Source organism: Acipenser ruthenus, chromosome 9 (genome assembly GCF_902713425.1).
Source record: "Acipenser ruthenus chromosome 9, fAciRut3.2 maternal haplotype, whole genome shotgun sequence".
NCBI lineage: Eukaryota > Metazoa > Chordata > Actinopteri > Acipenseriformes > Acipenseridae > Acipenser > Acipenser ruthenus.
Genome location: NC_081197.1, coordinates 10,523,550 through 10,538,149, shown reverse-complemented (window position 1 = coordinate 10,538,149; position 14,600 = coordinate 10,523,550). Strand labels below are relative to the sequence as shown.

The 14,600-nt window shown below is 36.7% G+C and overlaps 1 protein-coding gene across 2 annotated transcripts in view; it reads right to left on the bottom strand.

Annotated features, from left to right (window-relative positions):
• Positions 1-5,987: 5,987 nt before the first annotated feature.
• The window catches only part of LOC131738046 (sestrin-3-like), a 34,026-nt gene continuing 25,413 nt past the window's right edge, over positions 5,988-14,600 (bottom strand). The window contains exons 7-10 of one of the 2 annotated variants that reach the window (XM_059031096.1): positions 12,027-12,145; positions 11,601-11,860; positions 10,334-10,478; positions 5,988-9,583 (exon numbers count right to left, since the gene is read on the bottom strand). In XM_059031096.1, coding sequence (XP_058887079.1) covers positions 9,497-9,583; positions 10,334-10,478; positions 11,601-11,860; positions 12,027-12,145 — 611 coding nt within the window. In that variant the 3' untranslated portion in view covers positions 5,988-9,496. The remainder of the gene's footprint in view (positions 9,584-10,333; positions 10,479-11,600; positions 11,861-12,026; positions 12,146-14,600) is intronic. The other variant, XM_059031097.1, reaches the window with a different exon arrangement.

Genomic DNA, 14,600 nt, shown 5'->3' with positions numbered 1-14,600 from the left:
TCTACATCAAATCAATATTTGGTGTGACCACCCATTGCCTTCAAAACAGCATCAATTCTTCTAGGTACACTTGCACACAGTTTTTGAAGGAACTCGGCAGGTAGGTTGGCCCAAACATCTTGGAGAACTAACCACAGTTCTTCTGTGGATTTAGGCAGCCTCAGTTGCTTCTCTCTCTTCATGTAATCCCAGACAGACTCGATGATGTTGAGATCAGGGCTCTGTGGGGGCCATACCATCACTTCCAGGACTCCTTGTTCTTCTTTATGCTGAAGATAGTTCTTAATGACTTTCGCTGTATGTTTGGGGTCGTTGTCATGCTGCAGAATAAATTTGGGGCCAATCAGATGCCTCCCTGATGGTATTGCATGATGGATAAGTATCTGCCTGTACTTCTCAGCATTGAGGAGACCATTAATTCTGACCAAATCCCCAACTCCATTTGCAGAAATGTAGCCCCAAACTTGCAAGGAACCTCCACCATGCTTCACTGTTGCCTGCAGACACTCATTCGTGTACCGCTCTCCAGCCCTTCGGCAAACAAACTGCCTTCTGCTACAGCCAAATATTTCAAATTTTGACTCATCAGTCCAGAGCACCTGCTGCCATTTTTTCTGCATCCCAGTTCCTGTGTTTTCGTGCATAGTTGAGTCGCTTGGCCTTGTTTCCACGTCGGAGGTATGGCTTTTTGGCAGCAAGTCTTCCATGAAGGCCACTTCTGACCAGACTTCTCCGGACAGTAGATGGGTGTACCAGGGTCCCACTGTTTTCTGCCAATTCTGAGCTGATGGCACTGCTGGACATCTTCCGATTGCGAAGGGAACTAAGCATGATGTGTCTTTCATCTGCTGCAGTAAGTTTCCTTGGCCGACCACTGCGTCTACGGTCCTCAACGTTGCCCGTTTCTTTGTGCTTCTTCAAAAGAGCTTGGACAGCACATTTGGAAACCCCTGTCTGCCTTGAAATTTCTGCCTGGGAGAGACCTTGCTGATGCAGTATAAATACCTTGTGTCTTGTTGCTGTGCTCAGTCTTGCTATGGTGTATGACTTTTGACAGTAAACTGTCTTCAGCAACCTCACCTTGTTAGCCGAGTTTGGCTGTTCCTCACCCAGTTTTATTCCTCCTACACAGCTGTTTCTGTTTCAGTTAATGATTGTGTTTCAACCTACATATTGAATTGATGATCATTAGCACCTGTTTGGTATAATTGTTTAATCATACACCTGACTATATGCCTACAAAATCCCTGACTTTGTGCAAGTGTACCTAGAAGAATTGATGCTGTTTTGAAGGCAAAGGGTGGTCACACCAAATATGGATTTGATTTAGATTTTTCTTCTGTTCACTCACTTTGCATTTAGTTAATTGATAAATATAATCTATTAACATGTCTATTTTAGAAAGCATTCTTACTTTACAGCATTTTTTCACACCTGCCTAAAACTTTTGCACAGTACTGTGTGTATATATATATATATATATATATATATATATATATATATATAACAGGTTTATTTTTATTTTATTTTACATTTTACCATGTTTACTGTTGTTTTGGGTGGTATTTTGCTGGTATAGTAAAACATGTGACTGTGACTCCAGACACAATCAATGGTAACAACTCTGTAAAACAATGTTCTAAGACACATTAGTTGGTGCAGTACTCATTTAAACCACTGTGAAGCAGCACAAACTAAGAAATCTATTGGGTCTGTATATGACCGAACTAGAGTCATAGAGTACAAACCAACTCAAATTCTGCGTTACACTGCTAACTCGGACCTAAACCGACTCAGGTCCAATTGACCGCAGAGATTCTTCTCATTTTTCACAATAGTGTCGTGTTCGTATTGTGGGGACTCATCTTAAAAAATATATACTTATCTTGCAGTCTACGAGAAAAATGGTTATTCGTTTAGACAGTGTTTGACACAACATAGCGATTTCCGACCCATTTGTATGTGACTGATTTCACCTTGAGCAAGATAAGTACATTAGCTGTTTATAATAAAAAAAGACCCTTTTGTTTTCAAAATAACTATTCTGTTTCTAAACCAATATTATCTCACCTTATATATATATACACACACACATACATAATTGTATGATGCAGAAGTCCTTTATTTTTAGTTAAAATAGGTTATCCACAGCAGCGCCAGAGGAATAAAAAAACATTTACTGTATACAATTGCAGTTAACAGATTTTACTTTTTTCAAATTAGCCTTGTTACAAATAATACTACTGAAAATGAATAAATAATAATAATAATAATAATAATAATAATAATAATAATAATAATAATAATAATAATAATAATAATAATTTGTTATATAAGTACACTGTCTAAATTGTTTGTAATTATTCAAAACATTTCGTTCCTTTTTTTAAAAACGAAATGACAGGGACCGAAAATTATTAAAACAATCTTTATTTAAAACATAGCACATAACATGTAAAACGCAATTGTGTAACAGATCAACTATAATCAGTGCAGATAGGGTGTTGCACAGACCCTTCGCCAGACCTGCCGCTATTTCTCGGTATATCTGTAATTATTTTGTGTTTCCGCTTAGACTAGTGCACTCTGGATTTGAGTTCCGCCCCATAACACTGCTCTCTGCTTTATTGCTCTCCGCAGTTCACGCCGCAGTTTTCAGAAACAATCAAACAAACAAACAAACAAACAAACAAACAAAAAAAACATTGTTAAAAAAATCCGTGTTTTTAAGCTGATCACTGGTACAATCAAAACATGTATTTAAATAACAATAAAAACAAACAACAGAAGACGGTGTGTTAAAGCGTGTTTGCAACTAAACCAATAACTAAGTGGTTTACAATAACATAACTGGGAGAAACACAGTGTACACAGCCCAGTGTATGGATATTTGGGGTATGTACGCTTTTGACGACAACTAGTTATGTAAAGACAACAAACAAATCCCCCCAGGAAACCCTTCCTCTCCTAAACCTACTGTATGGATGATTGAAGTTCCTTCCTTTTGACTTTCCATGAATCCCAGCTTGTGTTGCTGGAAACCAGTGGTGTGCTGAGAGATGACTCCTAATAACCCTCCCCTCCCCTCCCCTCCCCTCCCCTCCCAAGTGCAGTGGAGGTCTTTGCCTTGGGCACTTCTTTCTCATTATCAACAACGACCTTGCATTTTTCACTGCTCTAGTTTGCTTTCACTACCGTGTATTAAATGACACAAGACATTTTAAAAAGGTGCTTAAAATAATTGTAGCCAGCAAAACAATTTCATAAATCTTACCTATTTTGTACCTCCATTCACTACATAGGTCTCAAATGTTCAATTTTGAAATTAACACATGCTATAGCAAACAGGTACTGTTTTTTTTTTTTTCATTTTAAACCATGATATCTGTTATTACTTATGTTTAAAGGAAGCTGCCATTTGCGGTGCCCTTTTCACAAGAAATAGGCTATACTTTCACTTCCTGGGTCATTTCACCTCAGCAGTGTCTTCTGGGTCATAGAATGCTGCTGGCTGAAAGCATGTTAGTCAATAGGGGAAGCAGCAGATGAAATGAACAAGCAAGTGTAACACTGTACAAAAGCACAGATACCAAACATAGTTTTTTTTGTTTTTTTTTTAACCAAGTGTAGTAGCTGGTATCATGTTTTAAAATAAAATGGTTTACAATAACTGGACATTTGAGATGTGTGTAAGAGTAGTGTGCAACAGGTAAGATTCATGGAATATTATTTAGAAGCAGCCAACACAATAATTCTGAAAAATCATATCTGTTTTTCCCTGCCATTCGCTAGATAGTTCTTAAATGTGCACTTTTGACAGAAATGTTATATTAAAAAAGTGTTTTTATTTCAGATTTACCAGATGAAAAGCTTAATTTAAATGATTTAAATGAAAAAGCTTCAAATAGAAGGAACATTTGACTAAGCTACAGTACTACTGGCACCATCCTGCAGCTAAAAGCTAGTTCTGTTTTTTTTTTTTTTTTCCCCTGTTATAACGAGAGCATGAGCTTTCTAGACCTACCTGGTGTATAAATAAGTCTGTAAGTGCCAGCTTTGTAGTTTGGTTTGATGTGGGCATGGAGATCTAATCTTTCCAGTGCAATAAAGTCACAGCCCTATGTTCTGACTTGGAAAGTATATTTGCTGAGTGAATAATTCCTATTCAGATTTTTAAAAGGTAGCTTAAAAGCAACAGTGACACATTCAAAACAGCCACATAAATTCCCACAAAAGGTGTAAATACAAAATTAGAGCTATCAGTATTTCAAGAAAAGTAAATCAGTAGTTTTTGTGCCAGGCTATTGGACTATTTCCCTGTTGTGAAACACAAACATGTTTTTGTGGTTCTGGGTTGCTAGTTTGCACTTTGCACAGACTTGGCTTCAACGTCTCTTATTTTTGTTTCCCTCTGTTCTCTGAAAGCCCTATTCAAACAGGCATCTTGTCTATCAGCCTATTCAAATTCAAATTCGAAGGTGCTTTATTGTCATGACTAACAATTGGCAGTATTGCCAAAGCATTTGCAAAGTAACAATAAACCTTTTAAACATATTTAAATACAAATAGTAAATACAACAAATCAAGGCAAAGACACTGAACTAAATATTGAGACATTAAAGGGTATAGAAGGGTACAGGGCAGCAGTGTGGAGTAGTGGTTAGGGCTCTGGACTCTTGACCGGAGGGTCGTGGGTTCAATCCCAGGTGGGGGACACTGCTGCTGTACCCTTGAGCAAGGTACTTTACCTAGATTGCTCCAGTAAAAACCCAACTGTATAATGGGTAATTGTATGTAAAAATAATGTGATATCTTGTAACAAGTGTAAGTCGCACTGGATAAGGGTGTCTGCTAAGAAATAAATAATAATAATAGAAGGACCTTTTTATTTTATTGTGTTACTACAACTGTTTAAGTAAGGTGTGTGTATTGTTTAAATTTTATTTTATTTTTTTTTCATTTTGACCACTTTTTAAAATGTTTAAATTGCATGGCTTCACATGTACCTCTCAGAACTACATTTCCTATCATCCTCCTGCTCACTGGTAAATCCATCTCAGTTACATATGTGAGCAGGAGGATAATGGGAAATGTAGTTCCGAGAGGTCCATGCCAGTACATGTGAAGCCATCTTGAGGCAGGGAATGCAATTTAAAAGTTTAAAAAAGTGGTCAAAATGTAAAAAAATAAAATTAAAAAAAATTAAAACAATACACACCTTACGTAAACAGTTGTAGCAACACATGGGAACATGTAACACAATAAAATAAAAAGGTCCTTATATACCCTTTAAATACTAAATAGCCCTAAATAACCCCCTCCCTCTGCAGCAGTGCCTCTCCCTGTGCAGAGTGCTCACTGTGTGTCCCTCAAGCTGTGACAGGCGGCTACATACTGGGCAGCCAGTGGGGCTGTGTGTCCCTCTCCCAGTACAACTGCCAGTTTTTCTGGGTCCGTCGTGTGTTGGAAGTGTGGGAGTAATGATTTTTTTAAAAGAGTATGTGCCTTGTTCAGGTGTATTTAATCGCAGTGCAGGAGAAAGTGCACGAGAAAGTGCACCTCTGTCTCAACCTCTCCTGTCTCACAGTGACCAGAGAGCCTGTTCTCTCTGGGTAGCCAAGTCTGCCTGCGTATTTTAGGTAATTCATGGCATGTTAAAGGGGTGATAACCATTATCGCCAACAACATCACCACTGCCCCCCCCCCCCCCCCCCATCCTTTTGCGTGTGCTGAAGATCTTATGGTTCTTTGCTTGATTATTCTACTTTAATACATATGCAAAAGTTATTGCTGCTACCTGTTAGCTATTACTTTTTAAGAGTAAGGTCAGATGCATTGGTCTAACTGTACAAATGAGACCGAGAGCACAGAAACATATAAGGTGCCTTAAAGCAGCAGTTTAAATGTGTGGTCTATGGGCATTGTAACGGCTATTGAGAAATGCTGCCAATATTAAAAAATTTAAAAAAAAAAAAAACACCAATTAATTGTTTTAACATCTTTATTGAAACAATGAGATTTCTTATGTTTCTATCAGAATCAGTAAATAAAATCCTGCCAATAGAAATGTGATCCATAGTTTTATAAGCCAAACCCACTGTTCTGTACCATTAAACAGAAATAAAGCTTATGGAAAAGTGCAGTTACTCTGAAGTCTGGTTGTCCTTTTGTACTTCTTGTTCCTGTATCTTTATACTATCCTCTTTTGTTACTGTCAGATTAAATAAATAGCACCAACACAGTGCCAGATTTGTATAGCCTTAGTAATGCTATAATTTTTATTCAATCTAGACCGTATGACTGAACTAGAATTGTACAGAACATCGTAACTTGCATGAAAACTGAGCTACATACAGCTGTGGCCAAAAGTTTAGCATCACCTAAAACTTTAGGACTGAGACATTATAAAAATATAAATAATAATAGTAGTAGTACAGTATTTCATGTTTTCAAAATGTCACATTTATCAATTCGTCCGTTTTTCATTAAGTATATGGAAAACTACAAATCTGTATGCAAGTTAATATGTTAATGTAACATTATTCAGCAGGTTTCATTCGAATTTTTGAAGCAAAATTAGATACTTCTATAAGTTGATGCACAAAAGCTTTTGTCCATAGCTGTAGTCCTAGATTCATAGAAGAGATGTGATGCTCCCACAGACATTCATTTAGAAACCAGTATTAAATCCCCAAGCATATACAAAGGCTCGCTGAATATATCTGGTATAACTAGCAAAGAAAAAAAAAAAACACAACAACCACCTTTCTTAGCATTTCTTTACATTTTGAAAATATCACTTCACTTGTAAGAATTATGTTTTGTTTAGTTTTTTTTGTTTGTTTTTTTTTTTTTAAACAAAACACACACACAAAAAAAACACAATAACAAAAAAAAAATGCTGGTGTATCACACCGACAGAGGGATTGTACAAGATATTTTGCTCATTTCATCAAGAACATTTCTGTTTTAAATGCATTCTTTATTATTAAAAATACATACCTTTTTTTTCTGGACAGCTTTTACCCCTTTAAGGTGCAAGGGACATGTGTCCCACAAGTAATGCTAACATTATTATTTTTGCAGTGAGGAGGTGCACGAAACTGGTTATAAATGTACTGGCAGGTTGGATCTGGTCATCCAAATTGTCAGTTTGCTTGTGTATGTATTTTAAGAAGAAACTGTTGAACAACCGCTCAATTCCTTGTGTACCTTAAGAGTTAAAACATGTAATTTGAAATTGCAGAATACTTGACTTGGACAGCAAAAGCATCCAATTAAAATTCTCAATTACATCAATACATGGCAAAGTGGTATGTACTGCATAGTGACCAGAGAATCGTGGTATGTATTGTATTGCTAATTCACTGTATGTCTACACTATAATCTTTCACTAATGTCCCACCATTTCCTTAATGAGAAAAAAAAGCATATAAGTAGGTCAGTCCATTCTGTAAATACAGCAGCATCCTCTTCAATGAAATTCAAAATGTAGGGTGAAGCAAAGCATTTTTTGGCTAGGCCATATCCCACGTTGGGTTCAACATCAGCAGCTCACAATGGGGCTAAATACACAATGGTATAATCATAGCAAAAAAACTAGAACTAAAATGCCATTTGTCTGCTGTTGCTTTACACAGCCTTTATCTTACTCAAAGTAAAATCAGTAGATAGCTTATTCTAATTGTGACATGTTTCTTCTGTTTGAAATAGGAGACAAACTCAGTGGTCTGTCTAAGATTAACTGAAACACTCTATCTTTTTCTACTGTAACTACTGCAGTAACAAAAGCACAAGAGCAACAAAAACAAAGATAACGTCACAGTTTGATTATACCGTTGGCAATCACAAATTACAAAAGAGGAGCGTCATTGATTATTGTATTAATACTGACAAAATCATTTAAAAAGGGGCTATACAATTCACCCGAGATATACAGTATGTATGAGGACAAGCTTCCATTGCAAATCTACAAACATGGTCTTTACAAAACCATCAAAAATAAAAGTAAAAACTAAAAGTACAAGTTATTTTTACACGTTTTTTTTTCTTTTTGATATTCAGTAGAAATACATACATTCATTACATCCTAAGTATCCAGCAAGCTAGAGGAGACATTTCAAGTTTCAATTCCGCCAATAGCTTTTAATGTAAAATCCACGTCCAGAAAAAACAGGAAAATACATTAAATTTTTTAAAAAAAATACATTTAAAAAAAGCCATTGATAAACTGGGCACAGAGCAGGTGTTTTAAACAGCAACAACACCGATCTACTTGATATACCTGCACATATATATCTTTAAAGGATGCACTTAAATTACGAGAAGATGATCCACAGGTCAGAACTATATATTGGTTTGTGACCACCAGCCTTTAAAATACAAAGGGGTCAATCCAATTGATCTGAAGAGTGGCAGATCTTAATACCCCATCTATTTAAAAAATACATTTGTATGCTGAAGAAGCCTACTTGCACTTAGCTGTCATAAAGGAGTAATTTTTACAAGGATTTCAGTGATGGCGGTATTAGTATCCAACACTGTTTGAATCAATTTAATACAACCCTGTAAATATAAATATAAATATTAGGTAGTTTCTATTGTGGAGAATGAATTAAGGGAAAGGGAAGCTTGATTACTGAATTACATCCTATATCCTTTCGACCCAACACTTCACCTCGTACTGTTCCCTCAAATCTGTTTCTCACCGCAAGAACATCTTGTTCAATTCCACTTTGTTATTAGATTATGTTCAATTCAATTCCATGTGTTCCAGGACATGACTGTGCTGGTTTTTGTTTTTGTTAATACTTCTATAGCAGTCTTGGATTTCTTAAAAAAAATTTTAGAAGGCAAATTTACATTTATTACCTAGTTTCTTAAATACTTTTTTTTAATACCAAAGCAGGATGGTGGCACAGAGGTTCACTGCTGAAAGAAATCTAGCCTAGCAGTATGAGTTTAATCTACTGTTGTTAGACAATCTAGAAATAATACTTAAGTTGAAATTGAACTTGCTGATTAATTTCACATTATAATAAGAACAGCTACCAAAAAAAAAAATACAAAAAACTTATCAAATGATATTGCTCCTTCACATTATTACTGCGTTCAGAGTGAGTGAACAGCAACACAATAAAATAAAAAAAAACACTACCTTAAAAATGCTGGTTTTGCTTTGTGTTAAAATATACACTGAACAGGGACTTCCTTTTCTAAATATTATTTTTCTATTTTTTAAATGTAATGAGAAAATAATATTATACAAGTTCTTAGCATATCTAGTGCTTGTTTCTCAGCACTCTGTTTAGTAAAAGTCAAGAAATACACACACACACACACACACACACACACATTGCACTTTTAACCTGCCACGGGATACATGGCAAAATGTTTTGACACTGGGGTTTCAAGACTGTCTTGTGATCCTTCAACGCTAACAATCAATAATGTTGGATAAAGAGTCATTTGTTTGAGGGGAGAAGGCTGCCGTGCCTCAGGTCATGTAGTGAGTGATGGCGCGAAGGGCATACAGGAGCTCCGCCTGCATGCGTGCCTCCATCAGGAGCAGATTCACATGAACCTATGGAGCAAACAGAGGCAATGGGACTCTGAAACTGCACAATTATACACAGCTCAGCCTTGCATTGTTCTATTTGCCAAAATATAACTTTTAAGCAACCAAAGTTTTTTCTTGATTACAATGTCTGTTCAGAAGCACAGAATATAACACCAAGTATGCAGCTAGGAAAGGCATATTTACTAAGGTTTTGTCCAGACCATTTTAATATAAAATTAAATGCTGCTACCTGAACTCTGTGTATTGCTGAGTTCAGGAGCTAACCCCTACTAAGACCCCAGGAATGTGTGAAACAGTAATATGAAGACAGCTTTCTGCACTTTTTTCCTCCCTATCCTGTAATATGCTGTGGATTGGAGTTCCTATATAAAACACTGTTGTTTGTGCCAGCTCATTACTTTACTGAAGGTGCCTCAGGCTCAAAAGAAATTCAAAAGCACAAGACAGATACAATATTCAAACCAATGGCTTTCCTTCATGTTGTACACTTGATAGGATATGGCTCAATGCTAAAGACCTGTGGAAAGACTTCAAGTCATGCAAATGAAAAGCATGCCGTTAGCTGCGATCCCTACGCTGGCGTATTGAATCTCTGAACGTGATAGAAAATGTAGTAGGACAACATAATGCTGCTATTGTAAACAAGTGCTTTTCAGATCTCAATAAGACAGCAGTATGGTTATCAATGGCGGTTCCATTATCGGTTTTATTTCCTTGTCTTCATACTTTGTGCCAGCACAGCACCTGACTCACCTTCTCCGAGTGCCTAAACTGGCGCCAGTAACTGTCGTACATGCGGCGGGTCGTTCTCTCAGGGTAGCAAGTCACCGTCTTTATGTAAACCTTCAGGCTCCGCTCAAGCAGTTGATTAACTTCTCCATAATCATAGTCATCATACCTGAAAGTCAACCATGTAAATACTGCGGCACCAAAACATTTTTTTGTACAACTGTTATTAAGGAGGTTGGTACTGGAAGCTAGCCATAGTACAGCAGTCTCTGCGTATAGGAACACCTCCTAAGAGAACACTTCACCTAAGAGAACACCCTTGTGATGAAATGGACTTTTCCCATTGTAAATGCTCTGCCTAAAGGAACAGGAACTTCGCTTATTATCCCCAAGCAAAAGTGCACCACACCAGGAGAACGCTCTTTTAGCTTCATGGCCCCGACTCTCTGGAACTCTCTCCCTGCTTTAATGCGTGCAGCTCCCACAGTCACTCGCTTCAAATCAACTCTCAGGACCCACTTGTTCTCTCTTGATTTCAATGCTCTTCAATCCTGATATCTGTTATTAGCTGTTGTCTAAATTACTATTTCAGGTTTTTCATCTTATGTGTATGATTCTGCATGACACACGCATCCACAAAAATTTGAATTCACGTCCTAGTCTTGAAGTTAATGTATAATGCCTGTATTTAATGTATTTGCATTGTTTTTTTTTTACTGTTTGTATTTAATGTACTATGCCCTGTATTTCACTGTATTTAATGTTTTATGCATATTGCTCCTGTACAGGTATTCATAATGAATCTAGAGCTGCTGCTGCATTTTTTAACATGTGTAGGGGTTCTGTGTTCATTTAGTTTGACAGTTAGTTTATTAACATTAGTTTGTCTGTTACTTTATTATTATAGTTTATTAACATACACTTGCCTATTGCTTTTCTCTTACTTATTCTAGTCATTTCATATGTTAATGCACGTGCGTCATGACAAGTAATAAATATTTATGTATTGACTCATATTGTGTCTGGTGGTCAACTGTGTCTTAAAAGAACACTTGGGCTAAGAGAACACTTAGCTTGCTTCCCAAGGGGTGTTCTCTTAGCCGGAGACTACTGTAATATTTATGTGCCCTTTTTAAATTACCATCACTGAATACAATAAAAATACATATAAAGGTTTTCCCTTTAAAATCCACCCTTTTGTTTTTTCCCTGTTACTTAATGGTCGCTGCAGTAAATTATTTAGAGACCCACTGTGTGTAGGATACTATTGTTTAAACAACTAGGAACTTACTTAATTCCGAACATGCAGTGCACATAGTTAAACAGCGCCCTCCGGAGCATGGTGGTGTCAATGTCCTCGTGGGTGGCCATGTTGTAGTAGGTTAGGTTGGAGACAGTGCGGAACTTTTCATCAAGCATGTGGCCGATGTCAGAGTACAGCCGGTTCACCAGAGAGAAGCCATGGTCATCCCACGAGAAGTCCTGTACAAACCAGAACGTAGAGACAGGTGAGCAAAGGGCAGCGGAGTGAGGACCAGAGGAACAAGGGATCTGGAACAGAAACCAGTTTGGGGGACATCAGTTTATCATAGTGCGGTAAATCATAGTCCAAGCGCAGCATTCATGTGGAGGTTGGTCACTGAGACTTTCCAGATATAATAATTACCATATACTGTTAATGTGAAATAAGTAAATAAAATACATGTTTAAAATTTACCTGAGCTCTGAATGTCGGCAGGTTGTCTTCTCCTCGTCTGGCAAAGTCCTGGTACCCGAAAGTGGGATCACTGACAAAGCGGGAGACGTTGGAGACTGGAACTATTTCATCTTCAAAAGCTGTAGGGTCAAGGGGTTCAATACAAGAATGGTGAGAAGAATAGAGGACCAATTCAGCCAGTTCCTTAGGCTTTCACCTCCTGACAGGTTCCATACTAGTGAAGTTCCAGGCCTGCAAGTGTCATTTCACATTTCAGGTAACCGGAAAGAGTCACACAATATTTATTGTGGGGGGGGGGGGGGGGGCGATTTTAGAAGGTGAGCTAGAAATGACCAGCTTAACTTGTGATCCCAAGGGAGGTCCAGTTGCTCTTAATTAAAAATAAGTATATTACTAGTGCATATCAGTCACAGGTTGTAATACAAAAGCAGATAGCATTTATTTTGATTAACACACACACACATATATATAAATTTTATATATATATATATATATATATATATATATATATATATAATTATACACACACACACACACACGCACACCCACACAGTCGCAGAAAAAAGGAGAGAAACACACAAAGAAAGTGATTTCTAAGTGTTCTATTGAAAGATATCATTTAAAATAGAGATTTAGCTTTATAATAAAACGACAAATTATTACATAATATGCATAAAATAAAAAACAACATGCAAAAACAAATTTCAAACTTTGACAAGTATTTGGGCAATCAACACATTTCATATGAAACCCATTCGTTGCTAATTACTGACAATTATTATGATTGAAAATCAACACCTGATAATTATAGAATAAATAAATACAAAATAATCAAGTGCTGAAAAATAAATTGGAAATTTGTGATTCAAAAAAGAAACAAAAATGGTTAAAACTAAAGAGTACAGCAACAAATCTCAAAATGGCAGTGATGCAACTAAACAAAAAAAGGAGAAACTACCAGAAAAACAGCAGAAAGACTCGGTTTACCGAAAAGCACTGTGTGGGCTATAATTGACAAATACAGGAGAACAGGAACTACTGCAACTAGCTCCAGGTGTGGAAGACCAAGAAAGATTTCTGCAAAATCTGGAAGAATTGTTCGAGCAGCCCGGCAAAATCCTCGGATTACTGCAAAAGATTTGACACAAGAATTGAGAGAAGATGGTGAAGAAATTCACGAGCGAACAATTCAACGTTACCTTAACAAGATGAATGTCCATGGATGAAAACCAAGATGCAAACCTTTGTAAAAGGAAATTACACAAAAGAAAGTGACCAAAGTTTATGGTCCAAAATATATTTTTTTCACCAAGAAAGCAACAATATGTTTGGAGGAAGAAAGAGAAGAATTAAAAGAAAAGTTCATCATGCCCAGTGTTTAACATGGTGGAGGTTGTGTGATGCGATTGGCTTGTTTTTCTTCTTCAGGCACTGGCGACCTTTGTATTGTAGAAGGATCAATGAATGCTGCAAAATATCAATACATTTTGCACTCTCATTTGTTACCCCGTGTTAGAAGGCTTATTGGACGGAAGTTTATATTCCAGCAGGATAATGACCATAAGCATTCTGCAAAGTCTACAAAGGAATTTCTTGAAAAAAAGGAAGATTACAGTTATGGATTGGCCACCTCAGTCCCCAGACTTCTCATTGAGATGTTGTGGATTTACTTGAAGGCTGCTGTTGCAAAAAGGAAACTAAAGTCTATTGCAGAGCTTAAAGCTGTATATGTTGAAGAATGGACAAGAATATCTCCGGAAAGATGCCAGGAACTGGTTTCAAAATCTTTTAAAAAAAAGACTGTAAGCTGTAAAGTAAGTGTAGGCACACAAAATACTACTGTAAGGGTGCCCAAATACTTTGGTCAAAAGTATGAAATTTGTTTTTGCATGTTATTTTTCATTTTATGCATGTTATGTAATAATTTGTTGTTTTATTATAAAGCTGAATCTCTGCTTAATTTCTATCTTTCAATAGAAGAATTACACATTTTAACTGCCCAAATACTTTTGTCTGTGACTGATTATATACATACATATATACACACACATACATACAGTATATACTGTACGTGTGTGTGTGTTAGATCTGAAAAAAAAAAAAAAAAAAAAAAAAAGCGCTTTATGATATCATGTGGCCATACTGTTAATTCACCTGGAATTTGAACAATAAGTGAAACTAAGGTCAGAATAAGCCAGCTCTGCAGTAAATTACTTCCACTGAAGCCTGTTACACAATCACACCCATCTGCCTTTCTGATCTAAGGAGAGTGACAGGGTACTGATAAAGACCTGGCTGGTTTAGCAATACATTGCTGTAGCTCTGAAGGGATGCTTAGTAACTGCAGTGTTTGAATTTGTTTTCAGCTTATTTTAAAACCGCCAGCGTTTACTTTCAGGTCCTTTCCTAAAATGAATGTTTTACTGTATAAAGACATCTCCCATTTAGGTTTAATTGATTGCCAAGCAGTAAAGGATATTTCCTTATCCATTGTGTAGTAGATGATGTACTTTATCCTAAGACTACTTCAAACAGCACAATCTCTTGGGAGATTGATGTGCAAATTGCTTTGAT